The sequence below is a fragment of the Pristis pectinata genome, chromosome 1 (genome assembly GCF_009764475.1).
Source record: "Pristis pectinata isolate sPriPec2 chromosome 1, sPriPec2.1.pri, whole genome shotgun sequence".
In the NCBI taxonomy this organism is placed as follows: domain Eukaryota; kingdom Metazoa; phylum Chordata; class Chondrichthyes; order Rhinopristiformes; family Pristidae; genus Pristis; species Pristis pectinata.
The window spans coordinates 120,842,709-120,865,975 of record NC_067405.1 but is presented as its reverse complement, the minus strand read 5'-3'; the positions used below and the strand labels follow the sequence as shown (position 1 = coordinate 120,865,975).

Genomic DNA, 23,267 nt, shown 5'->3' with positions numbered 1-23,267 from the left:
CCCCCACCCCCCCAAGGTTACACACAAGTTGATGTGGAAGAAAGCTATTGATTAATCAAAGATCTCAACCTAATAAAACTGTGGGAGAACCTACACTTCAAGGGCCACAATGAATCAAATCAAGAGCTCACCACTGCCTTCTTGGGAAGATTTAGGAATGGCCAAATACTGGCCTCATGAGCAACGCCCACATCCCATGAATGAAATAAAATCTCAAATTACTGACAAGATTGATTTATGCCAGTTGGCAAGGAAACTGCACATTTACCAATAAACAATCAAAATACTCACTTTATTATCCCTTGATGAGGTTTTATGAACTTCTCTCCAAATTCTTTCAGTAACAATGTGTAACATTTCCTGTTTGAAACAAGTCTTTTGACCAATCTTTATCAAAATTATGGGAAATCCACTAATTAATTGAAACTTTAATTTTTTGTTTAGAGTTCTACACACTGAACCAATTTACACATGGTGGGTGGCTACAATTGCTTACAAGCACTACACTGCAGATTTGGCAAGTTTTAAAAAAATCAAGCTGCCCTTCCTATTTATCAGTTATCTTGCATCACCTTATGACATAATTAAGACATTCTACATTCAGCAGAGTAAAAAATGAAGCTATTACAACAAAAAGTATTAAATATCTAATACAAAACTCCTCTGAAAAGTTAAAAACAGAAAAAGATTTATTTCCAAAGTCAACCTACAGTACTTACAATTTAAACTAAACAGAGACTATACTCTGTTTCATCTGGGGCCACATATCCATCTCATTCTGAAGATAGTTACTTGTGTTTGGGAATTTGAAAAGACTTCACCGATTATTTACAGTAACATAGAAAAGCTCAGAAAGATCAGAATGGAGTTGCACAGGAAATCATGATCTCCTTTAGTGTTCTTTTATATAAATCTTGTAATAGGTTCACTCTGTTTTTGTTTTCTTACTCATTGCTCATGCTGGATTTAAAGCAGTTAGGAGAATCATAATGTTCTGCAAATCACTTTCTAACAAGTGCTTGCTTCAGGACCACACTTTATTGTTGGCCTTTATCTAATTAGTACATGGGATGTACATTTTAACAGGTGTTAATAAAAGGTCAGTGCCTGCACAATACATTCTACTAATGGAACCGAGCATTGCTTTTTTTGCATAACACAACTGAAACAGGCTCTAATAGAAATTACATGAGACTTTAGCATCCGGCAGTACATATCAAAAAAAACATTGTGACTAAAACAGGTTAAGTTGATTAACACCATTGAATCACTGTACTATAATTTTGATACTACATGATTTCATTACAGTTATACGATACAATTATACAAAATGTGTTAACATCAAAGAATATAACCAAATTAAGATAACAAACCAAAAACTCTTGAAACTTTATACAGGAAATAACTCTGAAATATGCATGTAGTACAGTTACTGCCAATTCTATGATTTTTAAAGGAACTATTACAAGCAAAAAATTCAAACTCAAAAAAAAATCACATAGCATCTGCATTACTAGCATATCCAAATGAGTGTACAATATGCACACCTGGAAAATACAAAATTAAAAATGTGAATTGCTCTAAGCACTGGGAGAGTGTCATATTTATATGAATGCTGAAAGTAAGTCCAATTTCTAGCACTGTCAGGTAAAGAACTGACTTTGATAAATGCAAGTTCATCAGGGCTTTTATGCCCAGAGTAATGTGTTCGTTAGAAAACACCAAGGCATTATTGAAACAGGAATACAGGACAAAAACAGGAAGAGCATCCTAGCATCATCATCTCCAACCTTTTGACTACTTTATCAAAACAAGTCTTTGTTTTTGTTATGCAAGAGTTATTTAAAATTCTTCTCTAGAAATATACAAAGGGAAGGTCAACATTATGCCCAAATGTGGTCATATAATGCCCTGCTAAGGACTAGGTGCTTCCCTCCTGGAGAAATCTACTGGTTGTTTTTGGCCTTGGCATGTGTTAAGATGTGAGACTTCAGGTTAGTTGATTGGGCAAACTTCTTATTACATCCATCGAAAGGACAAACATAGGGCCTGTCTCCAGTATGGATTCGCACATGAGTGCGCAAATTGAAGTCCAGTGAGAAGCGTTTTCCACATCCTTCAAATGTACACTAGTTCAAAAAAAAACAAAAGTATTTTATTAGCAGAAAGAGCTCCCCATAGGTCACATAACACAAAATAAACATACATTGAAGTATTATTTGTACCCTCTAAACTTTATGCAAAATAGATTAGGTCTGGGTCTTTCATGAATAGGAAAGCTTCCAGGAATCTTTCCCAACTATCTGAAAGGTATTTTATACTGGTGTGATTTAAATATTTCCCATCCTCCTAGACCTTGATGCTACAAGAGCAAGGGTGCTGCATTAAGCAAAATTCTGTTTTAACGTTGTAAATTCACACTTACAGATCAGAGAATTGCCTAAACCAATTTTCTCTGGGACATTTAAGGTTGGAATTTTAGCCCATTAATTCCCTCAAGTCCAAGCCCAGGCCTCTTAAGGTGAAAGAACATACTGCAGCATCCAGCATCATTTCCATCAAGTTACCCGTGATTTTATGTCATCAATTCAGTAATGTTGCAATCAGGTTTACTACTTCAAGGCAAAAGCCACAATTTTTAGAAGACAAATCCCAATGAAGGTCCACCCAGTTAACAACAGATAAAGGAGAACACGTTTAGCAAGATTACCAGCTAGATTTTCACAATAGTATTCTGTTACATGATCGAAAGTTCTGGGAGCTTTCCCAGAATAAAATTCAGCAAATCTGTCAATTACCAAGTTCCACACCCAACAATAAACAAATCCAAATTTGGGGACTAAAATGGCAATAAAAGAGGCAACATAACAATGTTTACCTGGAAGGGTTTTTCTCCAGTATGAACAAGCTGATGTCGTTTCAGTTTTGAGCTTTCCACAAAAGCTTTTCCACACTCAGCACAAACATGCACTCGTGGGCCATGAGTATGCAAATGCTTTCTCATGGCAGAATTATCTCTAAACATCTTAGTGCAACCCTGGAAAAAAATTGTTGAGATATTATGCTTGTCACCTGGTTTTATTTGTCATAACTTATGACAAATGCATGAAAGCTATGGAAACTACCCAAACTTCTGTAATTAGACTGATGGAATAAAAGGCATGGACAAAAGATGCCAGAGGTTAAATTTAGAAACAAAATAGCAGTCAATCTGCAATGCATTAGAGTCCAATTAATTGTCCAGTGTAAGTAACCTTGACTGGCCACTGAACCTATATTTAAAATACAATGCAACAGCGATAAGGCTTACATAGCTCTTCTCAATTGAAGTTTTTAAGCAAAAGGAGACAAATTACAAAAATCTTCCAAATTACTACAAGATATATAAATACTTGAGCAAAAAGATTTTTTGTTTCACAAATGTCAAAAATAATATTCACATTTATGTTAATATATGAAAAAGACTGCACAGAACAGTAAAGACTGCATTTTTCAATGATTCAAAAAAAATTCTTTAATCCCTGATAGCTACATTAAGCCAGTGTGCCCCTAAGTACAAAGAACAGGTCCAATTGGATCTCACAACATTTCACCTCATTCACATTCATGGTAAGCTAGACAGCAACGTAGAATAAATAAACCATTCAACATACAGTACATAATCAATTTTACAGAATTATCTAGAAATATAAAGTCTCAAAGCATTATACACCCCAAAAGATTCTCAAAGTGTATTTCCAGATTCATTTAAATGTTATTTTGTCGCCGGTTTTCTTTAGAAATTCTGAAGTCTCTCTCCATGCAAATAGGATTACAGAAATACAAAAACAGAAAATGATGGAAACTCTCAGCAGATTAAGTGGCACCTGTGCAGAGACAACCAGAGTCAATACTCCAGGTCAAGGACCTTTCATCAGAATTGGAAAAAATGAGTATTAAGTTGTAAAGAGGGAGATATGTGGAGAAAACAGTGGAAATGCCTGCGATAGAGTGCAGACTAAAATTGTCAAGGTACTTCATTACATCATAGTTTTGGATAGATCACTGCCATGTCCCCCATGACGGATATTAGGTAAATGTTAAGTTTCAGTTGCCAATTCAGGTACTTAAATAATGCACACTGAAGTTGCCCCCTGGAATCTGTTATGTCAAGGTTGGATTGTATTTTTAAAAAAATTGGCAATTCATTAAAGTGAAAAAGAAACAAATTAAAACAGACGTGTGCAGCCAGAGGACAGGGAAAGAGTGGCTACCTGAAATTGTTATATTCTTACTACCAGGAGCTTCCAGACACTCAGATGAAAGTGCCGTTTCTCAAGTTTACTTTGGTGATTGTTGGAAGCCAAAGGAGAGTGAGAGGGCAAAATGAGGGGGCAGAGAATTGAAGCACCAGGAAGCTCATGATCACCCTTGCAGACTGAATGGAGATGTTCTAAATGCAGTCACCCATACTGCATTGGGTTTCCTGAATCCATAGGAGACTGAGCGCTGAATGCAGTATACCACATTGGAGAAAGTACAGTGAACTGCTGCTTCACCTGGAAGGACTGTTTGGGTCCCTGGAAGAGATGAGTAAAAGAGCAAGTGTTCCATCTCCTTGGTTAAACTGGAAAGTGCCTTGAAGAGGACGAATTGATAGAGATAGAATTGACCGAGATAGAATTGACCACGTAGTTGCAGAAATAACTGTCGATTTGGAATGCTGAAGGTGGAATGGAGGGAAGATGTGTCATGTGATGGAATCCCATTGGAAGTGGTGGAAATTATGGAGGGTGACCTGTGGAATGTGAAAGCTTGCAGGGCAGATGATGATGATGAAGGAACCCTTTTCTGTATTCTGTCTGAGAGAGAGGGGTGAAAACAGAAGAGTGGGAAATTTAGGAGGGAGTTGAGAGCCCTGTCAAGCATGATAGACAGTAAGCCACTTAAGGAAAAAAAGACATCTTAAAAGGCAATGATGTGGAAAGTCTCATCATCAGAACAGGTATTCCAAAGGAACTAAGAATAGAACAGTCCTTACAGGAAGCAGGTTGAAAGTATCTTGAGTAATCAAGATCACCTTGGGGGCAATCATCACACAAGGTTTAATGATTATTTTCCACAGAAGTTAAACAATAGAAAATGCAATGATTAAAAAAAATGAAGTTTCAATTAGAACAAAGGCAGAATTTAGCAATGCGCCTTCTGTAATGTACTTTTATAAACAACAGAAAACAAATTACTCAGAACCTAGTGAGTTTGACACGACTCTTAATTGCCAGGGGAAACTATGCATCATTACAGAAAGTGCATGAAATGGATTTTTCAGTGAAACTGCTTAATTGAAGAAAGGATATGCATTAAATGAGTAAGAGCCCAACTGGGGGTTACGATTTGGCAAATGATTATTGGGTGCATAATCACACATTATTTTGCCAATTTATTCTAATGTCCAGTTTTCATTTCAAACACTAAATATGGATCTTGCCAGAAACGGCTTAACTTTTTTTTTCCCCCCTGTAGCCAACTCAAAAGTTCTGGAATTCAGTACAGCAACACCCACCAAACTGAGAGACTTCAATGTGTTTTGCGAACAAGATAGACGTGATAAATCAGCATATAACAGTTAGATATCTATTCCTATTCACTCAGCAGAGAACTGTTGAAGATCTTTAAACATAGACTGGCTTCAAATGAAATCAATCAATAGAAAAAGCAGCTTGTAAGCCATGAACTGATTTTTATGTCAAGATTATTTTCAATTTAGTTAAGTACTAATAAAGCTTTGTTGCACCCATGGTGTCAATACCTCACATGTATACTCACTTTGTGAGGGCATGCTATGGTTCGAGGTGCATCATCTTCCTTCTGCTTCCTTGGCTTCATTCTACAGATTATGACAAAACCATCAATACTCACAGGATATCAAATGAAATGATGACTAGTGCAAGACAGTTTTCATAAAAATATTGGATTTTGTAAATACATTTATAATTCATCTTACTTTGTAACTAGGGCAGCAAATCTTGTGTAAAAGCTAACATGCTAAATTGTAGGTTAAATGGAGGGAAGACAGCAGCCTGCTGGTGAGTACCTTTTAGGAGGTAACCCCCTTCATCTTGAACATAGCCCTTTATCAAAGTATCTCAATTAAAGCCCTGCTTCCAAAATGATGAAAGCACACCAAAGAGGAATTGCTCATCCTTCTTTTATGCTAAATTGTATTAATCACCATCCTTCTCGTGAAGACTCAAATCCATACCTGCTAGAGACAAATGATGAAAAAAGTAAAAAGGAAAGTAAATGTACTCTTTAAATGAAGGATACGAACAAGATGTACAATAAGTAAGGAGGCAATTTTGGACTTGTACAAGATAACTGCAGATAGTCCTATTAATTTTGAATGTCCCACTTTAGGAAGAGAGAGAGAGAAAGGTATAGTACAGAATAAATAAAATAATACCAAGGATAAGTGATTACTGTTATGAGATTTTAAAATTGTATGGATAAATTATAACCAAACTGAAAGAGACCTCAGTTTAAGAAGTGTTAAGATAAATAAGTTGTGAATAAGTAGTGATAGACCACCTCCACTGATCATTGAAATGGTAACAACAAAGCAAAGTTGAATGAAGAAATTAATAACGTTTGAAAATGTGAGACACAAAATTATCTGCCATTAGTTAAGCAGGTTCTACAAATCTTTAAAAGACTTGAAAAGTAAGCGTATGAAATAGCATGGAGTAAGGATGCACAACTTGGTATTTTGTTTTTGCTACTGATTCCCAGGAAATGCAGATTTTGTTTTGCCATTTCACTGCTACTTCTCTCTGTTCCACTCTCCAACAGGATTTCTGTCCATCTCTAACTGCGTTCACCCTTGACAGCTTCTAATTCCCTTCTTGTCTATACAAGACATTGGTTTCCTTAACACATCTTTGGCTCCAACTTATTCCACATGGATTTCAATACAAATTCCACCCTTCATAGTTCAGATCCACCCATGATCACAGCCATGTCAAAATTATCCAGCGTTTTCCTAAATCACTGCTCTTGTTGCAATTCAAGATCCTTGCTCAATACCATGTATCAGCACATACCTGCTCTCGACAACAGCACTGACTATTTCAAAGAGGTTCTGGTCCATAGTTCTGCTTTATCTTTTGCTGCAGGTTTCATCTGCTCTTGAATTCCAAAAGCATCTTATCCTTCACTTTCCTGACTCCATTTCTCCCCACAGTCCTACCCCTAGCATCCATCCTTCCATCTCTACCAGTCTCATGGCACTTTCCCAAACAATAGCAGGAGATGCAAAGCCTGTCCTTATACTTCTTCCCTTCCCATCATTCAAGGACCCAAACAGCCATTTCATGTGAAAATGCAATTCACTTGCACTTCATCTTCCATTTGCAATTTTTCTGCTCCAATAACTAGTATCCATGTCAGGCCAATTGATTATGATTTGAATGGCCAGTGTAGCTCATTTACGGACAGAACACCAGAAGATACTTTTTTTTAAAATTTTCTTCAGATAATCTATTGGTCCAGTGGCAGGTAGGGTTGTTCTAGCTTTCAACCATCATGAATTTAATTTATTCTCATGGTTAAATGCAATAATTCAGTTATTCAAATCCCAACAATTAGCAGCCCATAAATTGCAACTTTACCAATCACTACTTATGCTCACTGATTCAGTTAGCTGGCATGTATACCACCTTCCCAACTGGGAAACTTCATATGCATTACAGACAATTCATTAGCATGATTGAGATTAAAGTACGGCACATACTTCCACTTACTTCAAATTGGTTCACTTAGAAGTTTAAGGTGCTTATTAATACAAAATCCTTAAGATGGAATTGTTGAGATTGTTAACAAAGGTTTATACAGTGTTCAATATTTCGTAGCTGGCTATTCTTATTAGTACTACTTGCACAGAAACAAATGCATGCACAGGTAAAATGTTATGATGTCAAGAATAGTTCATATTACCAAAGCAGTCCTTATAGAAATGATATTCCTTACAAACTTTAAGGGATGCATGTGCCCATGCATTGCTCACCTTGCAAACTCTGCCAGTTGTTTTGGGTCAGAGAGATCAATACCAGGTATTCCACCAGGGGGAAGTTTCTTTCCAGTCATGTATTCAGAATAATCAGGTGGAGAATTTTCTCCAATAATCTGTTCCTCCACCACTGTTTCATGGTCAATATCAGTCTTTTTATCATCTGAAAGACAAAAGTAATACAAGATTTCAAAGATCATTTCACATTCTAACTGGACACAAGAGATAATGAGGGCAGGTAGCTAACTATCCAAGTGACAAAATTCCTCACCAAAGGCCGATAATGAAATTCAAGGCTTATGTCACTGTTTATTAATTCTCCAGATGGAAAATTGATATGGTGGTAGCAAATGATGTAAAAGCACTTTGACTGGGAAATGCAACAATGGCCCTGCAAATCACATTGTTTGCAGTATTTAATAATGGGATCAGACACCCTGCACACCAACGATTTAATCCAGAAAGTGTAAGAGGCTTTAGCTATTATGTAAAATGCCAGCAATGTAGCCAATAGATCTTTCTGCATTTGTTAGGGTAGATCACTGCCTCAGAAATCAGCTAACATAATCAAAGACCCCTCCCACCACTGACATTCTCTCTTCTCCCCCCCTCATCAGGCAGAAGATACAAAAGCATGAAAGCATGTACCACCAGGCTCAAGGACAGCCTCTATCCCACTGTTATAAGACTATTCAACAGACATCTTGTACAATAAGATGAACTCATAATCTACCTAGTCATGGGCTTGCACCTTATTGTCTGCCAGCACTGCTCTGTAACTAACATTATATTCTGCATTGCTATTGCTTTTCCCTTGTACTACCTCGATGTACTGATATGAAATGGCCTGAATAAATAGTATGCATAGAGTCATACAGCATGGAAACAGGCCCTTCCACACAACTTGTCCATGCTGAGCGTGTTGCCCAGTGAGCTAGTCCCATCTGCCCGCATTTGGCCCATTGCCCTCTAAATATCTCCTATCCACGTACTTACCTAGATGGCTTTTAAATGTTGCTAACGTGCCCACCTCAACCACCATTTCTGGCAGCTCATTCCAAATACACACTACCCTTTGCATGAATTTGCAGCCCGATGTGCCTTTCAAATCCCACCTCTGATCTTAGACCTTTGATCTTATACCCTCCCTGGGAAAAAGACTATGTGCTTTCTCCCTGTCTACGCCCCTCATGATCTCGTATACCTCTATCAGGTCACCTCTCAATCTCCTACGCTTCAGGGAATAAAGTCCTAGTCTACAATCTCTCTTTATAATTCAGGGCCCCAAGTCCAGGCAACATCCTGATAAATCTTTTCTGCATTCTTTCTAGTTTAATAACATCTTTCCTATAACAGGGTGACCAAAACTGTACACAATACTCCAACTGCAGTCTTACCAAGATCTTATATAAGTGCAACATAACTTCCCAACTCCTATACTCAATGCCCTGACTGATGAAGGTCAGCATAACCAAACACCTTCTTTGCCACCCTATCTACCCATGATGCCACTTTCAGCAAATTATGCAAGGTCCCTGTTCCATAACACTCCCCAGGACCCTACCATTCACTGTACAAGTCCTACCCTGGTTTGATCTCCCAAAATGCAATACCTCACATTAATCTGGACTGAAAGCAATTTGCCAATCCTCAGCCCACATACCTAGCTGATTAAGATCCCTTCTACACCACCACCTATTTTAGTATCATCTGCAAATTACTAACCATGCCTTGTACATTCACATCCAAATGTTTACATAAATTACAAACCCAGCACTGACCTGTGGCATACCATTGGACACTGGATTCATAATTGGCTCAATGGTAGGAAGCAGAGAGCAATAGTCAAAAGTTGCTTCTAGGACTGGGGGCCTATGTCCAATGGTGTGCCAGCTATCTCCCCCTGGATCCCATGCGATCTAACCTTCCAGATTAGCCTGCCATGTGGGGCCTTGTCAAAGGCCTTGCTGAAGTCCATACAGACAACATCCACTACCCTACCCTCATCTATTTTCTTGGTTATTTCCACGAAGAACTCAGATTTTTCAGACACAACTTCCCACGCACAAAGCCGTGCTGCCTGTCCTGAATCAGATCCTGTCCCTCAATCTCCTCCAGCAATTAACCTACCACCAATGTCAGACTCATTTGCCTAGTTTCCTGGCTTATTTTTGCTACCCTTTTTAAACAATGGTTCCACATTGGCCACTCTCCAGTCCTCCAGAACCTCACCTGTGGCCAGAGATAAAGCAAAAATCTCTGCAAGGGCTGCCGCAATTTCTTCTCCAGCTTCCCACAAGAATGCAGGTTAGGCCCCGGGGATTTATACACTTTAATGCACTTTAAGGCCTCCAATACCTCCTCCTTGTTAATTCGTATGTAGTCCAAGACATCACCACTCATTTCACCCATTTCCTTAGCTTCCATTACTTTCTCAACAGTTAATAGTGAAGAGAAATATTAAAAGATCTCTCCCATTTCCTTTAGTTCCACACACAGACAGCCATTCTGATCTTTAAGGGGACCTATTCTCTCCCCAGCCACCCTTTTACTCTTAATATATTTTTAAAATCTCTTAGGATTTTGCCCCACCTTGCCAGCCAGATCCCCCATATTATCTTTTTGCCCTCTTAACTCCTCTCTTAAGTATGACACCTACACTTCTTGTAGTCATCAAGAGATTCTGCTTAAGCGCAGTGTATGCCTCCCTCTTTCTTAACCAGAGCCTCAATATCTCTCATTAACCAGTGTTCCTGAGACCTGCCAGCCTTGCTCTTCACCCTAACAGGAACATGCAGGCCTGAACTCTTGACAGCACACTTTTAAAAGCCTCCAACTTGGCAGATGCTCTTTTCCCTGCAAACAATCTCACCCAATCAACTCTGCAAGATCCTGCCCAATACCTCCAAAATTTGCTCTGCTCCAGTTCAGGACCTTTGCAAATCAAAATATTTCACTGTACCTTGGTACATGTGACAATAATAAACCGTTTACTAGTAATGCACATATATAGTGTGATAAATAAGTGCCAAACTACATGGTCATACCTTGTTTTAGGCATGGATTCAAGAGCTGAAAGTTAAGAGAGGCGCCACCCCTTACATCTTCAATGCAAACAGTATTACCAACTCTCCATTGTTAACTGTCAACATCCTGGGGTCACAACTGACTAGAAACCCAATAGACCAGCAAGACAGGGATGCCCCATTTTACCAAAGACATTAACTGTCTGAAGACACAGCTGTTTGGATATAGATACGTCACCAGCAGCTCAATATTAGTGCATAACAGTATGTCTCAAAGCCTTTTATTCTTTTAAATGGATTCTATAACACAGATAGAAAGTTAACCATTAAGCAATGGTGTTCACAAATGAATAGTAATAGTTGCTGCTGACCCTGAAGGTCGCTCACAACGATCTAAGGATCTCTCTGGCACGGACTTCCTGTTACACTGTCTGAAGTAGTTCCACCATTAGAATGTGTGTGTGTGTGTGTGGGGGGGGGGGGGGTGGCACGGTAAGTGTAGCAGTTAGCTTAACGCCATTACAGTGCCAGCGACCCAGGTTCAAGGAGTTTATATGTTCCCTCCTTATGTCTGCGTGGGTTTCTTCCGGGTGCTCTGGTTGCCTCCCACATTCCAAAGACGTACAGGTAGGGAGTTGTGGGCATGCTCTGTTGGTGCCAGTAGAGTGATGACACTTGCGGGCTGCCCCCAGCACATTCACAGTAATGCAAAAAGACACATTTCACTGTGTATTTCGATGTACACGTGACTAATATCTTATCTCATTTTCTTTCCGGTTTCCAGCATCTACAGATTTTTTGCTTTTAAATCCCTGTATCTGAAGTTGGTTGCCATCAAGTGTCAGTTCAAGAGAGAATGTCTGGTATTCAATAACAGTGATGTCATCAAACAGGCAGGGAAATCAATCACACTGAAGAGTTCAGACACCAAATCAGGAATTAAAATGCAAAACTTTTGAATTTTAAATCATTTTACAGTGCAAAATAATTAATGGAAGGTACACAGGATAAAGATACAAGATGAAATAATAAAGTGTTGCGAAGGTGGTCTTATGTTCAATAGCTCACGTTCCCTTGGTATTTGAACAATCCAGGTCTAAAACATTAAATTCATTGCATCCTGACCTATAAAAGGAATCTAGGCCAACCAAGTTTTGCTTTTGGCCAACCAAGTTGGTGAGCATTCCAAACTTGCACATCTCACACACCAACGTTACATTTTCAAGATATTTTAGTGACACCTTAGGTTCTCATCATTTAGAACATAGAACAATTGCAGCGCAATTCAGGCCCTTCGGCCCACAAAGCTGTGCCGAACATGTCCCTATCCTAGAAGTTACTAGGCTTACCCATAGCCCTCTATTTTACTCAGCTCCATATACCTATCTAACAGTCTTTTGAAAGACCCTATCGTATCAGCCTCCACCACCGTTTCCGGCAGCCCATTCCACACACTCACCACTCTGAGTAAAAAACTTACCCCTGACATCTCCTCTATATCTACTCCCCAGCACCTTAAATCTATGTCCTCTTGTGGCCACCAATTCAGCCCTGGGGAAAAGCCTCTATCTACCCTATCAATACCTCTCATCATCTTATACATCTCAATCAGGTCCCCCCCTCATCCTCTGTCTCTCTCTAAGGAGAAAAGGCCAAGTTCTCTCAACCTGCTTTCATAAGGCATGCTCCGCATTCCAGGCAGCATCCTTATAAATCTCCTCTGCACCCTATGGCTTGGAGAACATTATGCTACAGAAGGTTGCATAACTGCCATTTTGGATTACTTTAACTACAAGTACTCCAAATTGTTGTCATTCTTGCATTGTAATGAAAGTGATACAATTTTAGCAATTACTGTAACTACAAATCAGCATCTGTCATCAAACTGGCTTCAGCAAATCTAATGCAATGGAACAGCCTATCTTCACAGCACCTCCAAGCCCTATAATCTTTATCAGTAAGGGAGATCTAAGTGACTTTCCACAATGTGAAGCTGCATCATCCGCACGTGTCAAGAAAAACAAGTTGAAACAAAAATGTATTTACTTTTTGCCTTTACACAAATTCTGTAAGAATTAATTTTTTATTTTGCATCTCAAATTTTTAGATAGCAATCTGCTAATTCTGTAAGGGCAAATCTATGTTACCTGAATGGCTGTAACATGCGGTCACCTGTACTATTTTATCAGAGCAACAAAAGCTCGAAAATAAAAGCACCACTCTCCCCAATTCAGAACTAAAGCAATACCTTTGTAAAAGATATTCAGTTCATTGTATCAGTATTGTTGGCTCTACCATAATATTTTAATTGCTTCAAAACTCAGACTTCCCATTTTAGGTGTAATTTCATCTAGTGATTTGTGAACTCCATAAGTGTCATAACATGGAGATACATTGTATTAGCATAATGAATTCTGCAACATGACTGGACAAAATAGGATATGGCAATTTACACACAATTGCACAGAAATGTGTTAGTGTGCAAATGTACAATTAGTAACTCAATTTTTGATAATGGCATAATTTTGGAACAGGATCAGAGAACCAGTCATCTTGACTCTGGCATTAGAAAAATACAAAATGGAGGAACGTATCAAGCTATTGTGTAGATGACTTGATCCTTATAATAAAACTTTGTCCTCTTAAATTGAGTTTCAGTGTGAACACTATAGATGCTCATTTATACTTGTAATGCTGCAGACAAACCACAAAAATGACTTTAATATTCCAGGAGAGTACACAAGATACATGAAAATGGTACAAGCAGCATTAAGGCATATCAAAAGGAAAGCACAAACAGCTATTTATTGCAGTATTTATTTTCTAAAGAGGCCTGAGAAGCTGAATACTGAAAGTCTCTAATATTAGCAAATCGTACAACGGTAGACAAAATCTGTTTTCAGTCAGCAAAGAAAACGAATCAACACAAGATGGTCACCAAGAAATTGGAAACTTCTTTACCCCCAGAACGGTAAGAAAGTGGAACTTGCCACCACAAGAATTACTCGAGGCAAACAGAGATGCATTTAAAGACAGCTTAGTACATGGGAATAATGGTTGCACTGATAAAATTATAAAGAGAAGCACTCCAGTGAAGTATGAACTCTGCTGAGGATTGGTTGGACTGAATGGGTATTTTTTTTGCTGCAAAATTCTGTGCAAACAAGATTGGTACACCACAACACATGGCAGTTATAATAGTCCTAGAACTGACCTCCTTCCAATAAGGGAGGAATGGGAACATCATTTTCAGCTGCAATGCACTCAGATGTACAAAATACAATTACATATTGGGTTGGTTGCACGTATCGTTACAGCTTTGGAAAAAGGATGACGTAATTGAAACTTAAAGGTGGTATCTATTTAATTAGAGCTGAAGAGCTGATAGACCACCGTCTTTCTATGATAGCCACCAAATATTAGGATGGAGGATAGGGCTGCAAGCAGATTTCAAAGTGGAAAAATAAAATAGTGGCACTAGTTGAATTATCTCAATTTAGATCTAAATCTAACTTGCATGGACTAAAAATATTACATGCCAGGAATAGCACACTGGCATCAATTAGGGACAAAAAGACATACTTTGGACCTGCCATCACAAAACTAGATGTTGCTAATGTCAGAGTAAAGAAATTATGCAATACAAAAATAGAAGATATTTCAAAGTAGAAACATCTCTCAATCTGGTTGGCTTGAATTAATACTGATGAAGGATGAAAATAGCACTATTTGTAGGTCTACCCACAATCTTTTGAATTCTGCTTGAAAATCCAAGTGGTTTCAAAAAGATTGGAGGATGGCAAAAATATTTCACTTCTAATGAGGAAAAAATCTAATCAACTTGAGATAACTTTATTAGTCACATGTACATCTAAACAGTGTTTCTTTTCCAGAGTGTTCTTGGGGCAGCCCACAAGTGTCGCTACGCTTGGGAATGTGGGAGGAAACCGGAGCATGTGGAGGAAACCCACACAGACACAGGGAGAACATACAAACTCCTTACAGACAGCACCCGGAATTGAACCTGGGTCACTGGCGCTGTAATGGCGTTATGCTAACCGCTACACTACTGTGCCTGATAAATCAAGTGATGTGCAGCTTCTTGAGGTTTCTTGTATATTAAGTATACAATGTATATATTCTTGTATACAATGGTCACTTGGAAAAGCATGGGTTAATGACAATAGATTTGTGTTAGCACTTAGTGATGCCATATTAGATTTGATAGCAAAAGTAAATCACATGGATTAAAGGAGTAGTGCCAGTGCAGATCTTAAATTGGTTAAAGAGGCAGAAGGTCAGATGGATGTGGTGAATTATCAGAAGTAAATTTATAATGATGTTCACTTGGGATTGGTGCTAAGACCAAAATACTTTGATGGCTTCATTACTTAGAATTGAGAATTGGGAAACAAAGGATGGATCATGCTGACTTTTGCTGCCACACATGTAAAGTTTGGAAGCTTGCTTTGCACTGCCATTCAACTCCTCATGGAGGCCAGTGGCGGGGTTCAACTTGCAGGGATTCCCCAGCACAACACTGCAAAAATTGTCACTTGAATCCTTCATCTGCCAATAGATCAAAAGCCCTGTTCAGTTCAATGCAGATTGTGGGATAAGGAAAAAGATATTTACTTAAATTTTTAAAGGAAAATCAATGTCCTAGATTTAATCACTTCCAAAAATTCACATGGATTCAGGGGTGTAGATTCTCCATTTTCATTCCAATCAGTTATAGGAAGGGGGACAAGTTCTGCTTGATCTGTCTCAGTATTTTAAAGTTTTCAGACAAACTAAAGCAAAATCAATGAGAATATTAGAAAACTAAAAATTTGGACAGGCAAAAAGGGCCAATTCATGTCAGATAAAACTCAACCAAGAGTGTGAAGTGATGAATCTTGGTAGGTAAATTCATGGTACAATTTAAGGTGGCTCGGAACAGATAGCTTGGGGGTTCACGTAAAAGAAGTTTGATGGTCACATGGTATATTGAAGCCACCCCAGAAAGGATTTGACATTACCCAATTACAGTTATGCAATAAGAAAGCAAAGCTATACTAATCCTTTATAAATCTGGTGCAGCACATTAAATTATCACAATATTCTGGGTCAGGAGAACTAGAATGGGCATGGAAATTGATTAAAGTGGTACGAGGGATGATATACTTCAATTACGTGAAGAATCCAGCAAAGCTGGTCTCAACTTATTCTGTGCAAAGTAATAAGGGTAACTAAATAAACACATTACCTAACCATATTTTAGGAAGAACAAGAGTACAGCACAGGAACAGGCCCTTTGGCCCACAATGTTGTGCCAAACTAATTAAACTAGTAATTAAATGCTTGATTAAACTAATCCCTTCTGCCTACACAATATCCATATCCCCCCCCAACCCCCCTTCTCTGCACATTCAGAGCCTCTCAAAATCTTATTTGCCTCCACTACCACCCCTGGCAGTGCATTCCAGGCACCCTCCACTCTTTAAAAAAAACTTGCCCCACACATATCCTTTGAATTTACCCCTTCTCACCTTAAATGCATGCTCTCTAGTATTAGACATTTTGACTCTGGGAAAATGATGCCAGCTGTCTACTCGATCTATGCCCCTCAATCATATAAACTTCTATTGAAAAAAACCCAGTAGACACCAAAATTGTTTTGGAGGAAGAATATGTACAATATCCAGATTTTTCAGTATCAGTAAGCTTTCAATCAGACAAAAGATTTAGCATTAAGAAACAATGCCAAGTAGGTGGATAAGGGAATAATAAGGAAATCTCCAGTGATACAATGGGGGGAAAAAAAGGCAAAACGCAGATTTCAAACAGGGACTTTCTCCAGTAAAACCTACAATCACCACCCCAATCAAATGCCTCAATAAACCCCAGAACTAGATATTTTATCCTCAGTATTATAAATAATGGTACAACTATTATTCAGGGTTATGAATTGTACCCTTAATACAACCATAATCTAACATCCAATAGTTTGGAAATCCTCTTGGTCCAAAACCTGGCTCATTCAGTAGCCCAGAATAGGAACTGGAGTGTGTGGCTGGAACCAGGGTTAGGGTCTACAACCACTGGGGTCAGGAACTTGTAGGTTTGCAGCCAAAGTCAGGGTCCAGAGTGCTTGTAGATTTCCCACTCCCTCTAAACTCATGAGATCCATTGGAAAACTTAGTATACTGATGTGCTGTGTGTAAAGAAAGTTAAATAAAAGTGTGTTAGGGTATTAATAGGAACAGCCAATAGTTGGAAAATCTGCTAGTCCAGCACCAAAGCCCCAAGGGTGCTAGATTATCTGAGTTTTGCTGCATTTGTATTTCTATTTTCAGAAAAAAATTGAAGCGTGCAGTTTTCATAAATTTGAGAAGTAAACACTTCTACAAACAAGAGGGAATCAATTATTGATCGAGAATTAGAGATATTTCCATCATATGAAATGAATTTCTGATTTATTCCATTCATATACAAAAGCCTATTGACCAAAATATTCATGATTTCAGACAAGTATCAATAGTCACGACAGAATTATGAGAATAGTAAAATTCACTGAAATGTAGTCAGAAGCAGCAACATTCTCCTCACATATTGGCTTCATGACTTCTGTTAGAACGTACAGATGCAGAGGTCAGACATTTTAACCACTTGCTTTGCTGTTTAACTCAATCACATTTACCAACCTTGATTACAGTGATCTTGTTTTTAATTTGTTAATTTAAAGGAAGTTTAAAAGCTTTTAAATATTTTAAAAACCGTCTCCAATTGTTAAGCATTTAGAAAGTTAAAGGCTTATTACATAGTCAGAGTAATACAGCACAAACAGGCCCCTCAGCCCAACTTGTCCACGTTGACCAATGTACCCACCCGAGTTAGTCCCATTTGCCTGTATTTGGCCCATATCCTTCTATACCATTTCTATTGATGCAGCTGTCCAAATGTCTTTTCAATGTTGTAATTATACCTACCACTTATTCTGGCAGCTCTTTCCATATACACAACAGCCTGTGTGGAAAAAGTTGCCCCTCAGGTTACTCTGTAAATCTTACCCCTCATTTCAAACCTAAGCCCTCTAGTTTTAGACTCCCCATCCAGGAAAAACTACTGTAACCAACCTTATTTGTGCTCCTCATGATTTTATAAAGGGTTGTAAGGTCACCCCTCAGCCTCCTTCACTCCAGGGAAAACAGTCCCAGTCTATCCAGTCTCTCCTTATAACTCAAGCCCTCCAGTACCAGTAACATCCTTGTTAATCTTTTCTGCATCCTCTCTAGCTTAATCATATCCTTTCCCATAGTACAGCTAGCAGAACTGCAGGTACAGTCTCACCAACATCTTGTAACACAACATCCCGACTCTTATACTCAATGCCCCGACTGATGAAGGCAAGCATGCTATATGCCTTCCTCACCAACCTGTCTACACGTATTGCTACCTTCAGGGAATTATGTCCTTGTGACCCTTGGTCTCTGTTCTACAACACTCCCCAGGGCACTGCTGACATCAGTGTGGTATAAATAAAATAAGAGGGCTTCGCCTGGGGCTTGTTCTCCACACGGCCCTCTCTGCTTCAAAGGATAGCAGTAGTTTCCATGTTTGTTAATCCCATCGACCTACAAAAGGTAAGCATAGTTGCAGACCAGATTGAGGACTATTCAAGCCAATTGTGTGGTGCAGACTAGCCATGTAGCAGAAAATGGAGAAGAAAGTGACATCCATTTGATCCTTGGAATTTCACTGTAACTAGATACAGGATAACAGCTGGTTGCAAACCACCCTATCTATGGAAACCACAGGGAGATGGACAAAGAATGCAGACAGAAAATGTAATTTTTCTTTACCACAATACAAGCTCCATTTAGAAGAAAATCAAATAAATCGAAGTTAAAAGATATGCAGAGACTGCTTTGATAGAATAGGCTGTGGAACATTTAAATTTGGATGCAAACTATTTTCACTTTTCAAACTAACCAACTGCACAGAGAAATAAAATCACCCTAAAATATCATTTAATATCTTATACATTCAGTAGATTTTTTCTCTACATCAATATTTTGCTTCAGTAAATTACTTAGCAAAAGAACAGCTGCCTAATAATTACTATACACTGGTAGTAATCAGTTATTTTAAAGTCATACAGAACAAGGGCAGTCATCCTTTTGTTCATACACTATCTCAAACTATGCAATTAAGCACACTTGTAGCTCTGTAGATTATTTTACCCTGGCTCCTTCTCAACTCAAAAATCCATTCTTCTTTGAAAGTCACTACTGCCTCTACACAAAACAACTTTTCAAACAGTGCATTCAAGATCTTCACAACTAACTATAAAAAACACTATCCACTTATTTACCACTGTACACCTTCGAATTTATGCACTCTATTAGGGTTTCTGCTAACAATACTTTCTTCCGATCTATTCCATCCAAACCATTAAGAATTTTCAACATCTCTATTAAATAACAACTTGAACCACAGAAAAGACAGCAATTATAGTGACCATTTCTTCACACAACCAAACCCCCTAGATCTCCAGTTACAAAACCAAAGTTATATATAAAAAAAGACACAATGAATTCATACTTTGTTTTTTCTTTTTAATTTCATTTCAACTACAAGTTGTTAGTGCAGAGTTAGTTACAGGAGGCTATAGAGAGTTTGTCCTGACAAAACACCTAGTATACATATCTAAAATACTTCAGTAAAGGATGAAGATACTTTGGACATAAATACAAAACAGGAACAGATTTTGTGCAAGACAATAAAGGGATCATTTCAAACAGTGATGATGTCCTGATTCTGACATGCTCTGATGAAAAAGGTAAAACTGATGACATAAAAAATGTCAGTAGGCGATGCAATCTGAACATCTGCCCAATTTCAAACAGTGTCAGGAGGATGAAAATAAATTGGAATTTCAAAGAGGGAAAATAGCATTAACAACTTTATTTCCACAAATTACAAAGAACTACCATTATCTGAAACTTGTCACATTAGAACAAAGTGATTCAAGCATAAGTGCAATGAACCTGGGATATTTAGTAATCGAAATTTAAATTAAAAGTGAATCGACGAGCAAAAGCCAAAATTATCCATTTGTTCAATGCACGCATAAAGATTGGGCTGAATTTCTTAACTATTGTGTTTGTCCTCTCCTGGTTCTAACAATTTATATTCGTTACACTCACCAAACCTTCAGTTGTAAAAGCAAACAAGTTCCTCCTCCCATCCCAACTACCACCTACCTTTGTGAACTACCAGTGCCTAGGATGATGAAGATACCAAGGACATTAGAGGTAAGGGAGAAACTATTCTTGCTGCCACTGTTTACTTGGCCGAGAATAAAAATGGCTCACTTATTATTTTCTAACGTTCATCTTTACGCCCCAAAATGACCAGCCCCATCCAGCTATTGAAGTTTTTCCACAAGAGCGAAGAAATCCGAGCTTAACTTTTGCCTTGCACCATTATCGAAACTTATTCTCAGTCTGAACACAGTACACGACTGTAAAGCTTCAAGTACAGGATTCCGCCAACTTACATTTGGAACTGGTTACAATTCCCTTTTTATTCAGACCTCATGGGACTAACGACCTCAATTCTAACCCTGAACGAGACAACACGATCAACGGGCAGCAAATACTGAAAAAACGGAGATAAAACCACTTGAACGTCGTATGCTGTTACCCTCTTCGGTTCGATGAAAAAAAATTCTTTTAAATTTAAAACCCAACCACCAAAACCGTGAAAAAAAGGATAGCCCGCCTTCCGCGACGCCCAGACCTCACAATGAACCCTTCTAAAATCACACACACAAAACTGACGAACTTGATTTTCCAAAATTTATCGCAGAGGCGGAGAGACTGGAGCAGAAATGATCAACAGTGAGCCGATGAAGATGGAGCTCTGCCGCAGCTGCCGACCTCGCACGATCAACGCCCCTCCGCGCCCAGCCCACCTAACTTGATGCCGAGCTCCCACCCCCTCCGCCACCTCATTGGCCATTTCAAGAGGTCCGTTGGGCCGGAGGAGAGCTCTGGCGCGCTGTCAATCCCCCACGCCCCGCCTCCGCCCGCTCCCATTCGCTAAACGTGTCCACCGAGCAGGTTAGGTTGCGCGCCGCTGCCGAAAGTCGAACTACGCCATGAGGCCTAGCAGGAGCGAGAGCCTAGCGGCCAGAGCCGCCCAAGGCCCGAGCAGCAGCAGCGCACTCGCTCCCGCTCCGCCCGCCATCTTCAGCCGCCATCTTCCCCCATCGGGAAGCCATGTTTTCGGGCGGCCATACTGACATGGCGGCGCCCATAACCTGGGGAAACATGGCTTCCCTTCAAAACAAAAACATTGTAGAGCCGCCCGAGCTCCCGCCGAGCCGCAGAAAAGACCGAAATATTCGCCTTTCCGCCGGTCTGTCCTCCCCTCCCCCCCCCAGCCGGCGGGACACGCCCTAGAGCTGCAGGGAAAGCTCGCTCCAGCCCGTTCTTTGGTGACTGATCACCTCCCCGGACCCCGTCTCACACACACAAGCGCCGTCTGGACGCCACTTACCCGAAGCCCACATCGTCACCGAGAATTCCCCCTCCAGGGTCTTGATCTGCACTTGTTTCTGCTCCCATTTCCTGCCGGTCCGGTCCAACCCCCCGTCGTTCAGATAACTCTTCTTGGTGGCTTTCTTGCCGGCCCCCTTCTTGATGCGGCTCTTGCCCGAGACCGCCGTCACCAGCGTCTGCTCGATGAATTCCTCCTCGGCCCCTGCCGACGGCACCGGGATCAGGATCTGATCCTCGTAACCGTCCTCGGCCCGCAGCTCGGCGTCGTCTCCCACCACCTCTTCCCGCGTCTGGACCAGGATCACCTCCTGGTGGACCTGGCTCGGGTCGTCGCTGAGCGGCTGCAGGGCGATCATGGGCTGGTGCTCGTCGCCTTCCACCACCGTCGTCTCGATCGTTTCCACCGGGATCGTCTCCACTTCGATCTCGTGAAGCTCCACGATCTCGGCCGGCATTTCCGAGCCGTCCGCAGCGATATACAGAGTATCGCCCGATGCCATGTTTTATTTCTCTTCCTCTCTCCCTTATTTCCCCCCTCCGGGCACCTTTTCCCGCCCCCGGTTTTCCTCTCGGCAACAATTAAGCAGAAGAGATCGGCACCCAAAAAAACCTGGCAAGACACAAAAAAACGGCAGCCACCATCCGCTCGGGCGCTGCGAGCAACTACCGCGAGACTTCATTCCACTTCCTGTCCTTCATGATTTGCCCTTGTTGCCATGTGCCAACGCATTTCACTCATTATAATAAAAAGCTTCCTCTGCGGACCGAAGTTAAAGCGGGGCTTCGGGCCAGTATCGTCCGTCTTGTGGCGTACGTCGGGTCCTCCCGATTTTTGCCTCGCAACTGGTTGCGGGCTGAAGCTTTGCGCCAACTTCTCTTTGTTGCTCACCTGCTTGGACCTGTGCCAATGGGTTTCCTCTGCTGCCGCACGCCCCCTGGCTGCGGACGCGGGAGTTTCCGCGGCGGCTTTAAAGCCGAGGGAATGGACTGACAGCGCGCTAAAGGGGCACAGGCGCGCTAGCGGGCAGGTTGTGCATCAGAGATCCAGCACCATGGGGATGAAAACAAAACGAGTTGATTTTGAATGGGTGTATACGGATCAGCCTCACACACAAAGAAGAAAAGAAATGTTAGGTATGTATGATAATCCTTTTTATTAAAAAAAATCAAAAATAAAAGTTGTCTATGGATGTGATTTTTTTTTCCCTTGGGTCTGTTTGTCATCATTTTCCAAACATGCCCACGAATTATTCTGCTTCCTGAACAATTTGTATTATTTGTAAGATGGGTTAAGAAGTTAGAAATTGTCTTTGTAGGTTTATGAAAAAGATGTTTTTTGTGAGTTTTTTTTAAACGTGAAGTTTACGTATAAAATCGGGACCAGAGTTTTCTTCGAGCACCTGTACTGTAACGTGGACTATGTATATGATATTCTAACAACAGTTGATTCGGAAAACGATCGACCGGTACCTTTTTTTTACCAAGTAGTTACTTGTTTCAGACTATTAAACGCTTCCTATAATCCCCTCTTTAAATATAACCAGTGCGATGAGTGCTAACTGATGTTTCATTATCATGGGTGGTCAACCTTTGAAATACTTTGCTCTGTATTTCACCGTTCATTAAATATCAAGTGCGCATTAATCT

The 23,267-nt window shown here is 39.9% G+C and overlaps 2 protein-coding genes across 2 annotated transcripts in view; one reads left to right on the top strand and one right to left on the bottom strand.

The window, feature by feature from the left end:
- Window positions 1-413: 413 nt before the first annotated feature.
- yy1a (YY1 transcription factor a) lies at window positions 414-22,563 on the bottom strand. Its single transcript, XM_052013091.1, has 5 exons — window positions 21,619-22,563; window positions 8,042-8,207; window positions 5,806-5,866; window positions 2,879-3,037; window positions 414-2,129 (listed from the first exon to the last, which is right to left on the bottom strand). The coding sequence occupies exons 1-5, from the start codon at window positions 22,118-22,120 to the stop codon at window positions 1,947-1,949; spliced, it is 1,071 nt and encodes a 356-aa protein (XP_051869051.1). The 5' UTR covers window positions 22,121-22,563; the 3' UTR covers window positions 414-1,946.
- LOC127568854 (sphingolipid delta(4)-desaturase/C4-monooxygenase DES2-like) overlaps window positions 22,337-23,267 on the top strand; it is a 49,820-nt gene continuing 48,889 nt past the window's right edge. The window contains exon 1 of the mRNA XM_052013077.1: window positions 22,337-22,754. Coding sequence (XP_051869037.1) covers window positions 22,337-22,754 — 418 coding nt within the window. The remainder of the gene's footprint in view (window positions 22,755-23,267) is intronic.

Excerpts from the sequence above, each read along its gene's own strand:
- yy1a (XM_052013091.1), bottom strand. The coding sequence starts at position 22,120 with ATGGCATCGGGCGATACTCTGTATATCGCTGCGGACGGCTCGGAAATG. Across the intron at positions 8,208-21,618 it reads GGTGACGATGTGGGCTTCGG|ATGATAAAAAGACTGATATT; the intron begins GTAAGTGGCGTC and ends TTTGTCTTTCAG. Across the intron at positions 3,038-5,805 it reads CCATAGCATGCCCTCACAAA|GGTTGCACTAAGATGTTTAG; the intron begins GTGAGTATACAT and ends ATTTTTTTCCAG.